Source organism: Odocoileus virginianus, unplaced genomic scaffold, assembly GCF_023699985.2.
Source record: "Odocoileus virginianus isolate 20LAN1187 ecotype Illinois unplaced genomic scaffold, Ovbor_1.2 Unplaced_Contig_8, whole genome shotgun sequence".
NCBI classification, from domain to species: Eukaryota; Metazoa; Chordata; class Mammalia; order Artiodactyla; family Cervidae; genus Odocoileus; species Odocoileus virginianus.
This window is the reverse complement of record NW_027224325.1, coordinates 2,254,065-2,275,059: the sequence shown is the minus strand read 5'-3', so window position 1 is coordinate 2,275,059 and position 20,995 is coordinate 2,254,065. Positions and strand designations below refer to the sequence as shown.

At 36.5% G+C, this 20,995-nt stretch overlaps 1 protein-coding gene and 1 pseudogene across 5 annotated transcripts in view; one reads left to right on the top strand and one right to left on the bottom strand.

The window, feature by feature from the left end:
* The window catches only part of CTTNBP2NL (CTTNBP2 N-terminal like), a 57,110-nt gene that overhangs the window by 20,672 nt on the left and 15,443 nt on the right, over positions 1-20,995 (top strand). For all 5 annotated transcript variants that reach the window (XM_020871504.2, XM_020871501.2, XM_020871500.2 and 2 more), the window contains one exon: positions 3,196-3,303. In XM_020871504.2, the coding sequence (XP_020727163.1) occupies positions 3,205-3,303 (99 nt within the window). In that variant the 5' untranslated portion in view covers positions 3,196-3,204. The remainder of the gene's footprint in view (positions 1-3,195; positions 3,304-20,995) is intronic.
* Positions 12,489-16,745, bottom strand: LOC110123518 (small kinetochore-associated protein pseudogene; annotated as a pseudogene).

The following is a 20,995-nucleotide window of genomic DNA, read 5'->3' as shown; positions in this document are numbered from 1 at the left end:
CAGGTTTTTCCATAATATCTCACAGAAAATCCTAAACGAACTTTTTCGCCAACCCAGTAATTAAAGGGACTAAAGACTGTTTCAATTTCACTCTTTTTTGAGGATGTATATTTATCATAACAAATCAAAAACTTTGATTTAGGGATAGTCTGTTTGAGTTCCTTTTGTATATTTACCTATAATTACTTGACTTCTCTAACAAATAATTCTTGATTTTCACTCATGAAAGCTTAGAATGGAACCATGAAGGACTTTAGAGATTATCTAGTGTATTTTAGTTCATCTGTGAGGAAACTCACTGCCAGAGCAGCTAGATAATTTTTTTTTCCCTCAAAACTATATAGCTGGTTAGTATCAGAGCTGAGACTGAAATTCTACATTCTTCACTTGTCACACTGCTTCCTTAAACCACAGTTTTAGATTTCTTAATGAGAATATTTAAGGAATAAAAAAATATTGAAGGAAATACATTTTGGCTCCATTCCTAGTTGATTTACTCAACTAGTGCAGTTAGTATTTATAAAGTCCCTTTACCAAGTGCTCATTATTCTACTTAACATCAGGGGAGAGGTGAAGAAAGATATAAAATGATTCCTCTGCTTTATAATATCCTTAAGAGAGATTTAAAGCATGAAACCATCAGGAAATGGGGGAAGGATTTCATCTAAGAAACATTAAATGACTCAAATGGTAGTTTAAATTCCTCACAATTCTTCACTCCAGGATGCTATCTATCATCCTTCTTTATCTGTGGTTCCCAACTACAAAAGGGTAGCCAGAGTCACTTATTTCTAAAGTAACTGATCTTGACTGTCCCTAGTTTTAGTAATGCCTTTCTCAGAATGCTTTTGGAAAATGAGAGAGGATAGTAGTTCTTAATAATGAAAGCATTGATCAGCTTGTATCAGGAGCTTGGCAAGATGTTTTGTATTTATTAAGTCAATCTTTACAGCAGTCCTATGAGTTAGATATCATTTAATTTTAACAGATAGGAAAACTGGGAATCAGAACACTTGCCCAGTCACACAACTAGGAAGATGTCAACCTGGCATCTATCTGACTGCAAAGTAATGTGTTTTTCCAATATACTATCTTTAAGTGTAGCTTTATTAGGTTTGTGGGTTTGGGGTTTTTTGTTTGTTTGTTTTTTAGTTTTTATTTTTAAAGTAACTGTTGTGAAGTATCTAATACCTATGTGAGAATTATTTACTAGTGGCTAACCCTCACCAGTTAGAAATTTAGCAGTTAGAGCTGAAGTTACATTGAACATATTTTACCATGTGGCAAAAGATTCGTACAGCATGTTCTGGAAGGATATCTAACAACACAGTGAAGTATGTATTTTCTACATGCCCTCATTCGCTTAAAGGCAGTAGTTCTAGAAGGAATCAATGACTCTTTTGTGTGCCTCCTAAAATTTAATGTGCTCATAGGAATTGGGAGTTACTAGAGGGTGTGTGAACTAGTCATGTTGTGATTCACTTAGGGAAAAAAAAAAAGTACATGAGAGTGGCAATTTAAAAGTAGAGAGTGGGAGAGGGAAAACAGTGTTTGTTCTACTTTGTAAGTTATCAAATGTGTCTTACCATACACACTAGCCAAAGAGCCTTCAGAGATTGTGTCATAGTCTAACTTCTATCTATGTGTGGTTTGTGAGAAATTAATCTTATCTAAAGGGTTGAATTTGTGCCATGCAATTTGCCATTTAACGTATTTTAAAAGATGCAAGACTTCATAGAAATGTGAACTTGTTAAGTTGAATAAATTCAGTTTATAATAGCCTGGCCAATTAAGATGTTTAAACAATATATTTTAAGCACTTATTTAAAAGTACACTTGTACATGGTTGCACTTAAGTCTTGTTTTACTGTGAAATATAAATATTGTGATAGATGTTACCTGTGAAAGTAGACAATTTAAAAGAAAAATTTCTCCTGCACTCCCACCAAACATTATCTTTGCTCAAATTGATTTCAACCAATATCAGAGGGATCCCAGAGTGTTTTATATACAGTTTTAGAGTTTGGTTGTCTAAAACTAGAATATCTTTTTATGGTATAACAGTTTTTCAGTGAAATAGTATTCATTATAACAAAATTTTACCTGAACTTCTAGTGAATAAAACTAGTGACTAATTGTTTCAGAGAACTCTGGCAGGTTATAGTTTATGGAGTTGCAAAAGAGTAGACACAACTTAGCTACTGAACAATAACAATTCTTTCTGAGACCTTCTAGGATGTTTGACTATATGCCAGGAGGGAAAAATAATGAAAATCTGATCTTTGTAAATGGTGATAAAGTCAATAATTAAAATGAATTTTATTTTCTTTTACTGCTCAGTTTATGGAAAGTTCTTATTTTTACATTTAGTTACAACCATTTCCTTTCTTTTTTAAAATTTATTTTTAATTGGAGGATAATTGCTTTACAATACTGTGTTGGTTTCTGCATACATCAACATGAATCACCTTAGGTATACATGTGTCTACTCCCTCTTGAACCTCCCTCCCACTGCTACCCCATCCCACCCCTCTAGGTTGTCACAGAGCACTGGGTTGAGCTCCCTGTGTCACACAGCAAATTCCCACCAGCTGTCTGTTGTACATACGGCAATGTGTATGTTCCATGCTACCTCAGTTCGTCCCACCCTCTTCATCCGCCACTGTGTTCACAGGCCTGTTCTCTATGTCTGTCTCCATTGCTGCCCTGCAGATAAGTTCATCAGTACCACCTGTCTAGACTCCGTATATGTGCGTTAATATATGACACTTGTTTTCTCTTTCTGACTTAGTTCTCTCTGTATAAATTGGCTCTAGGTTCATCTGCCTCATTAGAACTGACTCAAATGTGTTCCTTTTAATGGCTGAGTAATATTTCATTGTATATATGTCCCACAGCTTATTTATCCACTCATCTGTCAGTAGACATCTAGGCTGCTTCGTTGTCCTAGCTATTATAAATAGTGCTACAACGAACATTGGGTACATGTGTCATTTTCAATTATGGTTTTCTCAGGGTATATGCCCAGTAGTGGGATTTCTGAGTCATATGGTAGTTTTATTCCTAGTTAACCATTTCCTTTCTTAAAAGTATTTTCTACTATGATTCTTGCTCTTATCTCACTTTATTTTTTCTTAAATAGTATCGGATTACCTCTGTCTTCTGGAGATTATCTGATTATTGTCCTTGTTTTAGGCTTTCAGGATGAATCTGGAAAAACTCAGCAAGCCAGAACTCCTAACACTATTCAGTATTCTTGAAGGAGAACTTGAAGCAAGGGACCTCGTTATAGAAGCTTTAAAGGTATGTTTTTAAAAAGAGAGAGAGAGAGTGGCCATCTTATGTTTGAAAGCATTTCTTTGGTTAACTAGGATATTTCTATATTCGTAGTTGAAGTTAAGAGGCCTTGGTATATACACATTGATACTATGCTGCTATAGCAGCCACCCATATGATATGATTTTGGGACTGTGATGAACCCTTTCTGCCTCCAAATAATTCCTTTAGTCTCCCTACCTGATGTCTGGACTTGGACTTTATTCTTTACCTTAGTGCCTTTAGCTGTTTCTGAATGCCAGCCCCTTGAGAACTTGATGAAACCTGCTTTCTTAAAAATCTGTATACACCCATATTCCATAATTCATGATATAATATCTGATAGATCAAGGACTCCATTAAGACCATGAATAGATTCCCTAGACCCCAGATTAAAAATTCTTACTTTTGTTTCAGTATTTGATATCTAGTAAAATACCCAGGAGTGGGGAGGAGATGGTTATGGGAAATCTACTTTCTTTTCAGTTTTGCTGTGAACCCAAAATTAATCTAAAAGTCTAATTTTAAAAATATATAAGGGCATAATTTCTTTAAAGTGTCATGAATCTTCTACACCTTGGGAAGGATGTTTTCCAACCTGTCCTGAAATCACATTGGGAGAGGGGAAGAAAAGACCTTAAGGGTATCTGTGTGAGTAGTAGGAGGATGATACACCAAAAGGGGAGAAGTGGCCAAAGAAGATGAGACTTGGGCATGCTGAAAAAAGCATAGTCTCTGCTGAAAACTATTGCTTTTTTTTTTCTTGTAGCTCTGTAATGTGTGATGAGTGGTTTCCAGTGGTTTAATTTCTCCAAAGTGCATGAGGCACTGATTGTGGGGTGGACTCTGACTTATTTTCCTTTCCCCGCTTATTTCAGTCTTATTTTACATGGTGTACCTGAAGATCACATATTTATGGCTTTGACACATGTTAGTCAAATATAAAGTTCATTGCTCAAGTCTCCCTGTTCTGCCACTAAGCATGACTGTATGACCTTGGTCAAGTCATTCAGTCTGTCTGAAACAAAGCTTCCTTGTCTGTAATAAGAATAAATGATTAATAACTAGTATTTCTGTGTAACACTGTAATTTGCATGGCATTATAAGTGCTCCAGTGGTGTAGGATTCATTTCTTTTCCCTTTATTTGTATTCTCTCAGATATCATGTACCCCATATCCAAGAAACAGTCAATGGTTGCTAATCATTCGAATGGATGTTTCTAGTGTGCCCTCATCAGGCTAACTTTTTAATGACTCCCCCGCCAACATATATTACATATAAATGTTTACTCTGGTTAGTGACTCATTTCTGCCACATCCACAGGTCTTCCCCTTTTGTTACTCTTGGGGATTTCTCATCCTTTCCCTGTACGTCCCTGAAAACTATTTCTCATAACCCCCTCCTAACCTGATTATACCCAGGACACCTTTCCACTTATTATCACATATTTATCTGATCAATGAAGAGAAAAGAAAAAGAAGGATTGAAGAAAGTTTGAGTTCATTCCCTATCCTTACTCCTAAAGTGTGCTGTTTTTCCTGCTTCCTTCCCTTGTTCTCATCTGAGACTTCTGGCTCTCCTCTCCATAGGAATTACCAGCTTAGACCTGGAAGGGTTCCACTGCCTGGGCTGAACCAGAAAGTGCTTTGTTCATGTCGTCTTAGGACTCAGAAAGCGTTTCCCAAGAGCAGCATTACTATAAATAGCAATCAGAATTTGGAAAACTACAATAGTTTGGCAACGTGTTAAAAAGGCTCACCTGAGGATCTGTGCTAGCTGCACTGGATTCCAGGAAGAAGTTTCCCATAAATATCGCAACTGACTTACACAAACACTTGTGGGCCTCAGCCCTCTCCTAATTGGGATAGGGGTTGAGGAATGGCTTCCTCTAATAGAAAAATTGGAAGATGACCTCTTTGCTTTCTAGCTTTAAAAACCTGTGGAGCTTTATGATTGTTTTGCTAATCCTTATATCCTCAGCACCTGGCATATAGATTCTGAATAGATATTTGTTGAACAGAGGAAATGTATGCCATTGTTTTAAAAGATTGCTGTAATATTTCAAAATGAATGTTGTGAATTATTAGATTTTACAGCCTGTCCTATGTAACATACTGCCTTCTGGTTTTAATATTAACAGATGCTAAGGTGCTTACTGCATATGTTTTCCTAAAAGAAATTTTTTTTTTCTGTGTGAATCCAATTTTAGTTACTGTAGGCAGCTTCTGACAAGTTGAAAGCACAGCTTGAGAAGCAAGAGCTATAGTTAAGAGAGCATTTTGAAATAAGATACCATTCAGAATCAGGCACAAGTGTTGTATTTAGTCTGTGCATACAGCCTGTAGGTGGTAAAGTTCTCTTCTGAGATTTAAACTATATGTAGTTTAGGTGAAATGAATAGCTTCACCAGAAGTGATATATCTTTAAATGGTCTATTGTTAGATAAAGTTAAGTAGCAGCGGGGGGGTCAAAATTGTTTCATTCCTTTGAGAAAAGCAACTGCCCTATCAGATTCTTAAAGTTAAAATGAAATCTTGTTTTATTTGTGAAGTGATTTTTTGCTTGGGCTTTTCTGTTGTTGTTGTTGTTCTTGGTTCTGTAGTATGTCAAGATTTTACTGCATTCTTTCTGTATAGCTCTTGCTTAGCAACAAACACTGTTGCTCTTGAACTAATGTGACAGCTCACTAATTTTCTTTGATTTAGTATTCTGTCTTAATTCATGCTTAGTTGGTTGAAAAGGTTTTGGTCTTTGTTCTTAAATAGCTATGATTGGTTTTTCCTTTATGTTTTAAGTTTGTTTTTTTTGTTTGTTTTTAAAGCTTTTTTTTTTCTCTTTAAGAGAGATTTTTCCTGGATATAAAATCTATTCTTTAACCTTGCATGTCTGAACAAAACCATATGGTTCACTGTTGCTGTTAAATAAATAGTAAGTCCCATTGGCAAGGGTTAGATTTATATAGGGATGTATTATAAAAGTTCCTGTAGTTTGTAAGTAAATCCTATCTATAAAGTTATAATTGTAAAAGAGCTTCATTCATTTTCCAGAATTTCTGCAGAGTTTCAGATTGCAACTACACCCTTGCAGAGCCTTCATAGTTCTTTTTTCCCCCAAAATATAAAAGCCTCCTCACTCTTCTGTTGCAGCCAAGACATGTTTGGCATAGAACCAGGGAATTCAATAGAAAATAATGTAATATTCAGCTCTTCTGTATTTGAACTCTAATTGTTAGAGGCCATTTATACCATATTTGATCCTAAATGAACTTTATATAAAATGATTTTCTGTTTTAGAAGGCATTACGTCAGAGAAAAGCCTTCTTAATGAAAATCTCTCCCTTTGATTTGCCCACTTCATTTACATGAATGAGAACACTATGGGAATCCCTTCCACAGTGAAAGCAGATGACAGAGCTCATGAACTGTTCAGGAGAGGTTGGATTGGAACCACACAGTTCAGCAGGAGAGGCTCAGTTCATTAATTCTAAGAAAATCTAGGAAAAGCCTCCCAAAAGGGTCTGATTACTCTAGAGAAGGAAGAGGGAACATTCATTTTTAAAATTTGGAAAATAGATTTGACTGTCAATAAAAGTTAAATAGTTTGAATCTTCCATGTTGTGTATATTATATCTACGTGTCTCAGATCTGATGCAAAGACACCCTTAACTGTGATTAAGTAGAATCTACCCTGATTAGTATCATTTTATTTTAAAGCATTCTTTAAATTGCTTTTGCAATAATAAATGGTGAAGTATTACAACTTTCACATAGAATAAGCTTTAAGAGTCTTGAATTCCTTTCCACTGATGCCTCAGTCATAAAACAGGTATAACTCTTCTAACATCTAGGATATAACTTTGTTGGTTTTGGCCAAAAGCCATTGCAGAATTCCCCAAGCAAGAAAATTTACAGACAAAAATGTTGTAGACAGGACAAAGTTAGAAATATATTTAGAGTTTGAGACTGTAACATTTAACTATTGGGAGTTTTTTTAACTGCCAGAGTTAAAAATAAAAAATTTGATGTTACATATATGTCTGTTAACATTAAATTATTTACTTTTTCCAAAAATATTCTTAAAATAATAATAAGGATCTTATGGCAGTGCCAAAAATATAGAACAAACAAAAGCTATCATGGAAGGTGCTGTGGCTTAAGAAAATCACAAATACAAGTTCACTGTAAGTTGAGTCTGACATCTGCTTTTGGTCATGGCCTTGTGCTTTTTATGGAAGCAGATTATTATGAAGGCTGGTCTGAGATGAGGAAAGTAAAGTTGAATTTGGCAAAAAACATTCATTGTCCTATACTAGTAAGCTTGTCAAGTGTGTTTGCCTTGAAAAAAAAATCAGATATATACTCGCTTAATAACAGATCTGTGAATATATTTAAATGTACTCAAAGTTGAAGCATTCTTTGTCACCCATAAGCCTGGACCTAACAGTTCTTTGACCAAAAATGATCCCATTTGGATAAATGATTTTTAGGAAGAGATTTTAGAATTGGAGCAGGTAATTTAAATCATTGCTAAAAGATCACATGAACATAAGCTTATAACTGAGAGAAGTCCAGTTACTGCCCATATAAGAATTAGGGTATTAAGAAGCAAGCAGAACTTTATTTAGGGAATTGAATTGTGAGGTTTTTAGATGTACATTCATAACCTTTACTATGAAATATATTTTAGAAGAGAATTAGTCGCCATTTGGGGCCATGGCGACTGGCCCTCCAAAAAACACGTTTTTTATGTGTTTTATATAGTTGGAATTTATATAGCTAATAGTTTTTATTCCTAGTGTCTGAATAATGTGCGTATATAAAATCCTGGCTTTCAAAAAAGAGGCATAAAGGTGTAATTATTAGGCATTCTACTAAATTATCAACTAGAACCTTCAGTTAAGTATAGCTGTTAAGAGCATGAGCTTTCATATTAGACAGACATAAGTTTGAATTCTGACATTTAACTGTATGATCTTAGACCATTTACTTACCCTGTTAACCTGTATCAATAAAATGCCATGGTTATCTCAAGAATTAAATGAGACAGCAAATGGATCAAGGTACTCAGTACTCATTTACTGTTAGTTGTTATTATTAGAACATAAGTTTTAAAGTTCATCTATTTAGGAATAAAGATACACTCCATAAAGCAAGATATACTGATAGCATGCTGTCCTTCATAAGAAAGATGAGCATTTTCAATTAAAATCTTTGTTATCAGAAGGGCTTGTTCTGTAGCTTGTTTTTCTTATGGGAATTGATGGTTTTGAGCTGATCCACGCCCACCCTCACAACCTAACACATGTATTTTGATGCAGTTGGCAAGGGTTAAGGGTGTACTGTAGGGCATGGAACAGATGTTACACTGCATTCCCTTCTATCTTCCTTTATAATGAAAACAGGAAATACAGAGACAGTGTGCAAACATTTTTCAAATTGATTTTTTTCCATTGATTTCTTTGCTTATTTCTCTACGGATTGATTTGACATATTTGTTGTATTTTGGCTTTTTATTTTGCTTTATTGAGATAAAATTGACATGCATATATTTAATGTATATAAATTGATGTTTTGATATATGTATCTGCCATGAAACCTTTACTACCATCAAGATAGTGTACATATCCATCACCTCTCAAATTTTCCTCATGCCCCTTTGCAACCCCTTAACTTAACCTTCCCAACTCCTCCCCATAACTCCCACCTCAAAACCACCAATCCTCTAGAGGTTAGTTTATATTTTCTGGAATTTTATGTAAGTGGAATAATCATACAGAATGTAATCTTTTATTTGGCCTGGTTCTTTGACTCAGTATAATTATCTTGAGATCCATGTTGATGTTGTATTGACAGTTCATTTCTTTCATTACCAAGAAGTGTCCATTGTGGGCTTGTGGGCTTCCCCAGTAGCTCAGCTGGTAAAGAATCCATCTGCAATGCAGGAGACCCCTGTTCAGTTCCTAGATCGGGAAGATCTGTTGGGGAACAGATAGGCTACTCACTCCAGTGTTCTTGGGCTTCCCTGGCAGCTCAGACAGTAAAGAATCCACCTGCAGTGCAGGAGACCTGGGTTCGATCCCTGGGTTGGGAAGATCCCCTGGAGGAGGGCATGGCAACCCACTTCAGTATTCTTGCCTGGAGAATCCCCATGGACAGAGGAGCCTGGCGGGCTACAGTCCATGGGGTCACAAAGAGTGGACACAACTGAGCGACTAAGCACAGCACAGCATAGTGTCCACTGTATGTATGTATCACAGTTTGTTTTGTCAGTTCATGATAGTGAACATTTACACTGTTTCCAGTTTTGGTCTATTGCAAATAAAGTTCCCATGAACATTCATACACAAGGCTTTGTATTGACATGCTCTTATATTTCTTTCTGATGAATACCTAGGAATAGAATGGCTATGTCACATGGTAAATGTATGTTTAACTTTTTAAGAAATGGTCAAACTGTTGTCTAAAGTAGTTTTACCATTTTCATTCCCACCAGCATGTATAAGAGTTCCATTTGCTCCATATCCTTACCAGTACCTAATATGGCCAGTCCTTTTAGTTTTAGTCTTTCTGATAGGTATATAATATGCCATTGCAGTTTTAATTTGAATTTCCCTGCTGACTAATGATGTTGAGCATCTTTTCCTGCTTATTTGCCATCTATGTTGTTTTTCTTCAGTAAAATATTTGTTCAAATCTTTTGCCCATTTTTAAATTGAGTTGATTTTTTCCTTATTGCATTTTGAACATTCCTTGTATATCTGGATTCAAGTACTTTAATATATATATGCCTTGCAAATATTTTCTCCCTGTCTGTGGCTTATCATTTCATACTCTTAACTGTATCTTTTGAAGAGCGTAAGTTTTTCATTTTGATGAAGTCCATTTTATCAATGTTTCTTTTATAGATTTTGCTTCTAGTATCACATAACTAATATTTAGTGTCATATAAGAAATCTTTGCCTAAACTGATGTCAGAAATGTTTTCTCTTGTGTTTCTATAATTTTATAGTTTAAGTTTTACACTTGGGTCTATGATACAACTTCATTTTGTTATATGGTAAAATATATGGATCAAGTAATAAATTTTTTTGCTCATGGATAGACAATTGTTCTAGCCTCATTTGTTAAAAAGACTATCCTTCCTTTGTAGATGGCTTTGGCCCATTTGTCACAATCCATTTTCCATATATTTTTGAGCTTATTTCTGGATTTTCTGTTCTGTTCCATTGCTCCCCTTGTCTACCTTGATGCCCATACCATATTTTCTTGATTACTGTGGCCTTTTGCTGCTGCTGCTGCTGCTAAGTCACCTCAGTCGTGTCTGACTCTGTGCAACCCCATAGACGGCAGCCCACCAGGCTCCACCATCCCTGGGATTCTCCAGGCAAGAACACTGGAGTGGGTTGCCATTTCCTTCTCCAATTCATGAATATGAAAAGTGAAGTCACTCAGTCATGTCCAACTCTTCGCAGCCCCATGGACTGCAGCCTACCAGGCTCCTCCGTCCATGGGATTTTCCAGGCAAGAGTACTGGATTAGGTAATGTTAATCCTCCAATTTCTATTCTTTTTGAACATTGTTTTGCTTATGCATGGGTCTTGGCATTTCCATATGAACTTTAGAATCAGCTAATTGCTAATCCATGAACATGATATTTCTCTTCATTTACTCAGCAGTGCTTTATAGTCCTCATTGTATAAGTCTTTAATATCTTTTGTCAGATTTATCACTGTTTCATTGTTTTATGATTATTATAACTGGCATTGTTTTTTAATGTTAATTTATGATTGTTTACTGCTGTTATACAGACATGAAATTGATTTTGTATATTGATCGTTTATCCTGCAACCTTACTAATCTCATATTAGTTCTAATAGCTTTTTTATAAATTTCATTGAATTTTCTATAATCATGTTTGCAGATAAAGACAATTTTACTTATTTTTTTCTAATCTGATTTCCATCCGTTTATTGCCCTATTGTATTAGTTAGAACCTCCAGTACAAAGTTAAGTAGAAGTAGTGTGGATATCTTCATTTTGTTCCTGAACTTAGGAAACACTCAGCCTTTCATCATTAAATATGCTAGCTGTAGGTCTTCATAGATGTTCTTTATCAAGTTGAGGAAATGTCCTTCTGTTTCTAGTTTGCTGAGACTTAGATTTTGTCATGTGCTTTCTCTGTGTCTGTTTTTTGGTTGGTTCGTTTTTAGATTAAAAGCTCCAACATGTATTGTTTCATAGATGTTACTGTTAGATCTTCATCCCACTTATTAAGCCATTTCAGATAACTTCAAGTTCATAAATTTACAATGAGGTTATAGAGCCCAGGCTTCCTTGATGGCTCAGTTGGTAAAGAATCCGCCTGCAGTGCAGGAGACCCCAGTTCGATTCCTGGGTTGGGAAGATCTGCTGGAGAAGGGATAGGCTACCCACTCCAGTATTCTTGGGTTTCCTTTGTGGCTCAGCTGGTAAAGAATCCACCTGCAATGTGGGAGACCTGGGTTCAATCCCTGGATTGGGAAGATCCCCTGGAGAAGGGAAAGGCTACCCACTCCAGTATTCTGGCCTGGAGAATTCCATGGACTGTATAGTCCATGGGGTCGCAAGAGACAGATACGACTGGGCAACTTTCACTTTCACTATAGAGCCCAACCAGGATGGGACAGAATGTATTCCAAGTTTGGAGGGGACTGCATAGTTCCTCAGTGATATCTCCTGGGGAGCACCTGTCCTCCGCTGTTTGTTCCTGCACATCTGAATGTGACCTTTCTCTGGCTGTGGCCGTTTAATCTCCCGATTCTAGTGCTCTGCCACTTTGTTGTCTAGAAGACTGATCCACGCTTCCTGGCCCCATCTCTTATTAGGCCTCAGATACATGCTGTGAGGTTCAGGAGAGCTCGCCAGTTTGAAGGCCTGAAGGGGGAGCTGCCATGGCAGCATGTAATGCCCTTAATCACACTGCAGAAACTGCTTTCACTCTGGGGGTGGTGAGTCCTAGAAGAGGATGGCCAAGAAGCAGATGCTCCTAAGGGACTTGCTCTGAGAGTCTATCCCCAAGAGAGAGCCATGTGGCCACCTGCTTTTTATCATATTTCTAATAGCTGTTCCATTTCCTCAAGGGCTGTTGTGAAATCATTTACTTGACTGTTATGTAAGGTCTGTTGTTCTTTGAACTGGGCCCTCTTGTCTCCTTTCATCTTCAGCCTTACCTTTAAGACCTACGACTCCTCCATCTGTTTTCTGACTGTTTCGTTAAAAAGCTTCAGCTCATCTTGCAAAGTTTCTAACAGCAATGTAGAGTCCATGTGATCCGTAGTGGAGTCTAGGTATGTATGATACCAGGGTCTCAATGCCTGGGTTGAGGCCCTTGACCCCCAAAACTGCCCAACAGTTGTTCTAAAACTTCTCCATTAGCTCCACCTTCTGGGTCAGGTCCTTCAGCTCTCCCTGAGTTTCAGTCACCTTCTGGTGTAACTGCTTGTTGATGGCCTTTAAAAGCTGGTTCTTGTCCTTGAGCTCTTCTTCTGATTTTAGTTTACTCAGTGATTTGTGGCTCTTGCTGATGTTCCTCCTGTTGGCAGTGTCTGTAGCCTTCACCTGCCCATTCTCTCGTCTTGGTCTGATGATTTTTCTAACATCATTCTCCAAACCTACTGAACAAGGTCTGGAAACATCAACTTCTTTGGACTGAACAGACAGTAGGCTCTCAGAACTGTCTAGAGTTTGTGCGTATGTGGGCAGGCCACTACTTAACACCGAGGAGGGCTGCCAAGTGTATGCCATCTTAACCATGCTGGCATTGTAACAAGGTGGCGTGGCTGGGGCCCAGGCGCCTGCTGCTTCCACCCAGACGCCTCATCCAAGCACTTAATTGTTTTTATGTCCTTGCTATGTTTCTGAAATATTGTGTGAAAAAGAATTTCATCCCCTTTCTTACTGACTTTCTCTTAAATCAAGTAGATTGATGTGGAGTAGCTTTTTTAGCTTTGTCCTATGACTTTTCTGGGCTTCCCTGATAGCTCAGTTGGTAAAGAATCTGCCTGCAATGCAGGAGACCCTGGTTCAATTCCTGGGTCAGGAAGATCTGCTGGAGAAGGGATAGGCTACCCACTCCAGTATTCTTGGGCTTCCCTTGTGGCTCAGCTGGTAAAGAATCCACCTGCAATGTGGGAGACCTGGGTTCGATCGATCCCTGGAGTTGGGAAGATCCCCTGGAGAAGGGAAAGGCTACCCAGTATTCTGGCCTGGAGAATTCCATGGGGTCACAAAGAGTCAGACATGACTGAGCAACTTTCACTCACATGGCATTTTAGAAACTAGAATTCTTTAACTTCAAATTTTCTGCAGTAGAGTTTAGCAATCAAATTATTTTCCCCAATGGCAAAAGTTAATTTTAATTTAAAAATCAAATCATAAACATTTCCAAAAGAGAAACAAACCAAAAAAAAAAAAAAAAAAAAAACCCTCTGCTACTTTAATGAACTGCTGTCCTTTAAAGCAACTTTTATCCTTTGACTTTAATAGTTTTAATAGTTTATTGGTTTCTTATGATACTTTTATCAAACAGAAAAAACAATATGTACATTTTTTTACCTTCTGACAGAATGTTATTACCTCTTTCTGAGGAGTAACAAAAGCAGTTTATCTATTTGAAAGAAATTTAATGATTATCTTTTTAAGTTAAATCATTTAAATTGTATTTTAGTATGTCATATCACAGGAAATAGACATCAAAATGATACAAGTGAACTTATTTACAAAACAGAAATAGACTCATAGACATAGAAAACAAATTTACAGTTATCAAAGAGGAAGGGAGGGAAGGATAAATTGGGAATTGGGGATTATCAGATATACAATATTGTATATGAAATAGATAAATAGATTAAAAAATAAACAAGGACCTACTATATAGCACAGGGAACTATGTTCAGTATCTCATAATAACCTGTCATGGAAAAGAATCTGAAAAAGTATGTATAAATATATATTTATCATTGTCTGATACCAACGATTTGCTATTTTCTAAGAAAAAAGTAAAAAAAGATAAAGCCTTTTAATCATATATCATCATTTACATTACACATTGTGGCATTTAGGATGTTTAAGCATAAAGGTACCAGGAAAATAAGCCCATTTACCATTTAACTGACATCTTCCTGTGGGCTGTTTTTCTTATGTCTTTGAGGAAAGAAAGGGGGAATTCAGTTTGTAAAATCCTACCTATTTAAAGAAGACAGTTGTCTAGTAGTTGGAGAAAGCTTCAGAAAAGATTACAACAGTGGGGAATTTCATTGCATTTTTCAGCCTGAAACTAAAACAAATAAAAAAGGGAAACAGCTTATTCCTGTTATTTTTACTTCCTCTTATTGTGTCTTCCTTGCATGCGTTAGCCTTGTGATTTGTGATTAATCAGAGGTTATTTCTAGTTGCCCCCATAAGGAAAAGAGAAAGAAAGACGAAGAGGTTGCTTCTAAAGTTAAAGCCTGTGGTCCATCACTTAGTATTTCAGTTCAACCAGTTGTAGGAATAATTTGAAAGATAGAAGGAAACTATCTTGTGTATTTGCTGAAAATCCTTATGGAAGAGAAGTATGTATAGAATCAAGCTGAGAATTTTATTATATAGGAAATTATTTCCTTAGAAAAGCACAGCAATAAATCTATTCCACGAAACCATTCTTGTGTGTGCACAAGGATGCTCATTGCAGTGTTGTTTAATACAGTATTTGAAAAATATAAACAGCCTAAAATATCCATCAGTAAAAATATAGGTAAAAATATGGGTACATAACTGATACATCCTTATTATGGAATATTATATAATCACATGTTTTTTAATAGAAAGCAAAAGCTATGTATTTACTGTCGTCAAAAGCTCTCTAAAACAAACTAAGTGAAAACAAGTTGCAGAATAGTTTCACAGAAAATAATATCTATGTAATTACACACACACACACCCTACACACATGTACATGACCGAAAAATGTCTGGAAGGATGCCTATCATACTAAGAACCTTCAAAAAGAAAGAGAAATTGGGTCATATTTAGGAAGGACTTCAGCTTTATCTACGGAGTTAAAATTTTATGAAAAAATAGTCATTTGCTAATGGTGAAATTAAAATGAAAGTTGTATTTCTAAGAAATACAGTGTGAGCAGTGGGATGGCCAGGAGTTAAGAACAACATTTACTTTTTAAACTTCAGGTAATTTATACTTCTCACAGAAATCTGTATTAACTCAAAAATATAGTTAAGAGAGTAGAGAAGTATACCATGCCTGGGGCAAGCATGAGCTTGCTACCTCTATATCCCTGATTTTCTCCCCAAAAAGCAGACTAAATTTCTGACTGATTTTCAAATTCTGCCTTTGTGTGGGATACCTAAAAGTTATTCTTCCAGAGCAGTTTCTTTCAGAGGTCATGGATTCAAATTACGTAAAGCTAACAACATATGTATGTGAAGCCAAGAAATTTTAATATCATAACAAAAGACCTACTGCCCTTCAAAGTATTTTTCCTGTCTTCAGTTCCATTATGTGTAGTTCATAATATTTTGTCATTTAACAACAACAAAAAGTATATTCTGCCTCAAAAAGTCAACTTCACCAGTCAGTGCTAAGATATGCATAAGTTAAAAAAAAAAAGTTTTAATCTAATTCAATACCTAATGTGTTGTCTGTTCAACAAAAGACTGAATTCACTGGTAGACATGCGTACGAGATTATTATTTGATTCAGAAGTCTCTTGTTTGATTTGAAACTTCATATACAGAACTTCTCAGGTAAGTGTACCTAATAAATTTTTGTACAGTTAAAGCATACTTTTTTCTCTTTTTCTTTGCACTTTATCTTGCTGCACTGCATGCCGCATATCTATTGATAGACCCTAGAATAGACCCTAGAAAGTTCTTCAGAAATATTTGTCATCTGAGAAGATAAGTTAAGGCCCTTTAAGTTTAACTTGAATGTATTCAAGCCTCAAAAAATAAGTTGCCACTTTACTAATTCATATTTTTGAGAAAAGAGATTTACCTATAGTAATATAGTTTGCCAGCTATAAATTGTCACTCGCCATCTGGTTCTGCAAGTCACTAACCACTGCAGCCACTGACCTTCAACACACCCTGAAGAGAGTTCAAGGCAGACAGAGATCAGGATTGAGGCACTCTGTGCCCTGGGAGAAACTGGCAAAGTAGAACTTCAGGTAGATATTGTCAAGAGAAGGTTTTATGAGCCCAATTTCTTGCACCTTCTCATGTAGAAAACCACTGAGATCATTAATGGAGACTTCCGCTCCTTATGACTAGCAGCAGCCTCTGCCAAAATGTGTGCCTGATTGTGTTTTCCTCATCACCAGAATCATATATACAGAATGTATACATGCATATATACCAGAATTACACATATATAATCTTACCTCTTTGGAGCATTTCCTCAGGGCTATCTGAGAGGCTCTCTCCCAGTTTGCACCCAAATAAAATTTAACTCACAATTCTCACTTTGTGCATTTTTTTCAGCTGACAAGTTTCATAATTTCACTATTGCTGATAATTTCCACTTAGGGACATTATTTACATCTCACCCCTGTACAAAGAAAGAACAATTTGTTCTTCAGACAGGAAATTATTGCTTTGTTTCCATATTTTTAGTAAAGGATACCAAATAATTAGGATATGCACCTTTGTTCACTGTGTATCTGTATTCAACTAAAAAATTTTAAAAGTCAACTGACATTTTACCTCCATGTCCCTTCCTATCAAATTGAGATCTGCATCCCCTAAGTGGTTAGTAATGGGAGTTTTGAGAGGATTGAAGAAAAGAGTACAGTACTTTTTTAAGGGTACAGCATTGCTTGTCTTTCTTCATCTGTCTGGATATATTTTAAAAAAATAATGTTTCCTACACTTTTCAACTAAGGACCCCTGTGGGCATCTGTCTAAATTACACATGTCCTTTATCTTTTGGAATATATTTCTTTATCCCCCATTTCTCCAGGGTTTTTGTTTTTGGCTTTCACAAAACATTCATTATTCCTCCTTTAGTTACTTTCCAAATCGATAGCTGTGAGTTCCTTTCTCTTTAAAATCTTCCTTTCAGTCTCCTGTCCTTCCTTTCCTGACAGTATCTTTCATCCTAGAAATTATTAAAGGAAAAGAGAACTAAGTTTCTAGGTTAAGAATAGAGCCGGTTTTCCTGTTCCTTGTGGATTAAAATGGAGAAAGGGTCTAGCTTATCATTCTTGTCTTCAGTAACATTTAAAGTTTCCTAATGGTATCAGCACTCTTTAAAATAAAAACAAAAAGGAAGGGCTTATGTATCTCCAAACAAAGATTTCCTGTTCTTCTGATCCAGGCATACTCTAATCCCCTTCTGTGCACTTTTATCATGAAGATAAAAGTAGTCTTGGGTCAGAATCACTTGGAATTAATAGTAGCAGTGATCAACTTCCACATACATGCTTGGTTTCACCATATATTCAGTGCCTTACTTTAGTGATGAACATTACCAGTTCACATTTTAAATTATCATTAAACACCCCAAGATGCACTTAGAGCCCAGTTTTTACTTTTCATTCCTGGCTTCTTTACCCCTTTCCTCATCCTGTTCTCTAAAATACAATCCTTTTTTGACTGGAGTCCTAAGCCAGCTGGTTGAAACTTAGTAACTAGCTACCTCCCTCTGCATAAGGCTTCAGTGACAATAGAAGTTGCCATCTTCCCGTCCTCTGACTTGTGATGCAGAGCTTATTAGAATGTATAGTTAGCACTGTCCTTGCTTCTGTCTGCCTGCCCTGACATCTTGTTCTCACTGAGGTGTGGTTCACAAACCATACTGGTCCCCTTTTTTCATTCTTCCCTGTCTCTGCACTCCCTTTGACCATCCTCTAACTCCTATTTACTTGATAGACTTAATTGTGAACACTTTTACTTCTCAGCCAAGCAAGAACGCCTTTCCCAAAGCCTTACATTTGAGCAGCTTGTTTCCTGTCATGTTTCCCTGTAGTATTAGTCTGTGTTTGTAATTGAAGAATCTTGCTTCAAATCAAATTGATAGTTAAGACCTCTCCCACAGTTATCCATCTTTAAATCCTTCCGCCTCAGAATCCCCCAACTAGAGAAAGAAGACACCCTTTCACATGTTATTTATGAACTCTTTTTTTAGTATTTTATCACTGAAGTTAGTTTCTACATTGTCTGTTAATACATAGTGAGTAAAAGAGCCAGAGCACATCTCCAATAAAGATGCTTTTAAAGTTCATAGTTACTTAAAGTAGCACACAGTTATAGTGTGTGGTCTGGGTCTCCTTACGTAATACTTTAGAGACAATTTTTGGATAGTGTGACACCCCCATCCCCCGCCCCAACCTCATGGTGTTTCCTGTGATTCATTAAATTGCTGATAGTCCCATTTATCTGCCAGAACCCACCCACTTCCAGGGTTGGCCTTTTCCTTCCTACTCCTTGAGTGTAAGGTCTGAGTCTTAGAAAGTTCTGATCAAACAAATTGCACTTGGTGTTCCTTTAAACATTAATGGTATTGTTTAGAAAGCATTCAAATAAGCAGAAACAGCTTGTTTATTTCTGCTGTCAGGCCTTCAACTTGTCTGGCAAATTTTAAGCTCTTGAAAGCAGGGGCTTAATCCAATCTACATCCCCCTAACATCACCCACATCACTTAGCATAAAAGTACCCAGCAGACATTAAGCATTCAATGTAAGGATTCAAAGCATGTGCCTGTGAACCAACCATATGTCCAGAAAATTTTCTCAGATTTCTCCAATGCCATTTTTGATTGTCTAACCCTAGTAACACAGACTTTTTTTTTTTCACATTTTGTATATTTGATATTAGGTGAAACTTCTCCTGCTTTGTAAGTTTTTATAACATTCATCAATTTAAAACAGTAATGCTGATTCCTTATCATTTCTTTTAGAATTTACATATTTATTATAGCTTAAACTGCTTAAAATTATAGATTTAGGAGTTATAGTTCTTACGTTCTTCTTTCTGTTCTAGTGTTTTTCAGACTTTTTTGACAGGGACACCTAGTCAAAAATAGACTTTGCATCATGAGCCACAGGATATACCAACACACACATGCCCTCATACACACCTCTATATTCTTATGCCAAAAGAAAAGTTTCTTGAAATAGTGCCCATAATGTTTAGCGCTCTGCGATGTTTTTAGTTCTGTTCCAGTTGATTTTTTAGCTGCTGATCATGACCTACTAAATTGCAATTCATTCCTATGAAGGACTGGGGAATATCTGTTTATGTGTATTACTCTTTCAGTTAACATACACAGTACTTACTATATACCATTTACTCTGTTCTTCTCCACTACTTAACTGGCTTTGAAGCCTTGGGAAAATCACATGTTAATGGTCAGTTTCTTCTGCACAGTAGAGATACAGTGCTGTCTCCTGTGGAGGAAGGCTGTCAGGATGAGGTGAGCTGTGTGAAGCGCTGAGCACGCTGCTCCGCAGGTTAATGAGCTCTCCAGTGTGAGCACCTCTCTTGTTTCTGCTGTTATTACTGTTACAGTTACTTTGGTTTGAACTTCCCATGTTTCTGAAACACTGTATATATTATATATAACTTAATTTTCCCTTTAATTTTCATTATATATATTTATACTTTTAAACTAGATGTATATTTTAGATCTAGTGAAATGCATCGATGTTAAGTGTTGAGTTCAGTAAGTTTTGACAAATTCCACTCCATTTGACCTATACTCCTATCAAGACATAAACATTCTAATCACACCAAAAAGTTATCATATGCCCCTCCCTGGTCATTTGTCCTCCCTATATCCAGATGTAACCACTGTTCTGATTTTCTTCACTGTAGATTAGTTTTGCCCATTAGAACAGTCACACAGAATGTGTTTTTTGTCTGGCACTTTTTTTGTTTGATAGAATGATTTTCAGGTTCGTCAGTGTCATTGTATGTATCAGTAATTTGTTCCTGTTTATTTCTGAATAGTATTTCTTCTGGGGGGTCGTTGGGGGTCTGTGTTGCCGCGCATGGGTTGTGGGGAGTGGGGGCTGTGCTTCATTGCAGAGCACGGGCTCTGAGCGCCTGGGCTTCGGTAGTTCCCGCACGCAGGCTCAGCAGTTGTGGTTCATGGACGGAGTTGTTCTGCGGCATGTGGGATCTTCCCAGACCAGGGATCAAACCCATGTCCCCTGCGTTACCAGGCAGATTTCACAAGGGAGGTCCCAGAATAGTGTTCCATTGTCTGAATGCATCACATTTTATTTTTATCTTTCTACTAGTGATTGATATTTGTTTCCAGTTTAGGGCTATTTTGAATAAAGCTACTCTGGGTAACTGTGTAGAAGTCTTTGTGAATATGTTTTCATTTCTTTTAGACAAATACTTAGAAGTGGAATTGGAGGTAGGCATTTTCTAACTTTATGAGAAACTTCCAGGTTAATTTCCAAAATAATTATACCATCTATATGCCCACCAGCAATGTGCGAGTATTCTAGTTACTCCATACCTTTTCAGTATTTAATGTTGTTAGTCTTTAATTTTAGCTTTTCTTATGGTTGTATAGCAGTATCTTATTGTTTTAATTTACATCTCCCTGATCACTAATGAGTTGAGCATGTATTCATGTGCTTTTTGGTCATTCATATTTTATCTTTAGGTCTGTAATCCATTCCTGCTTTGTA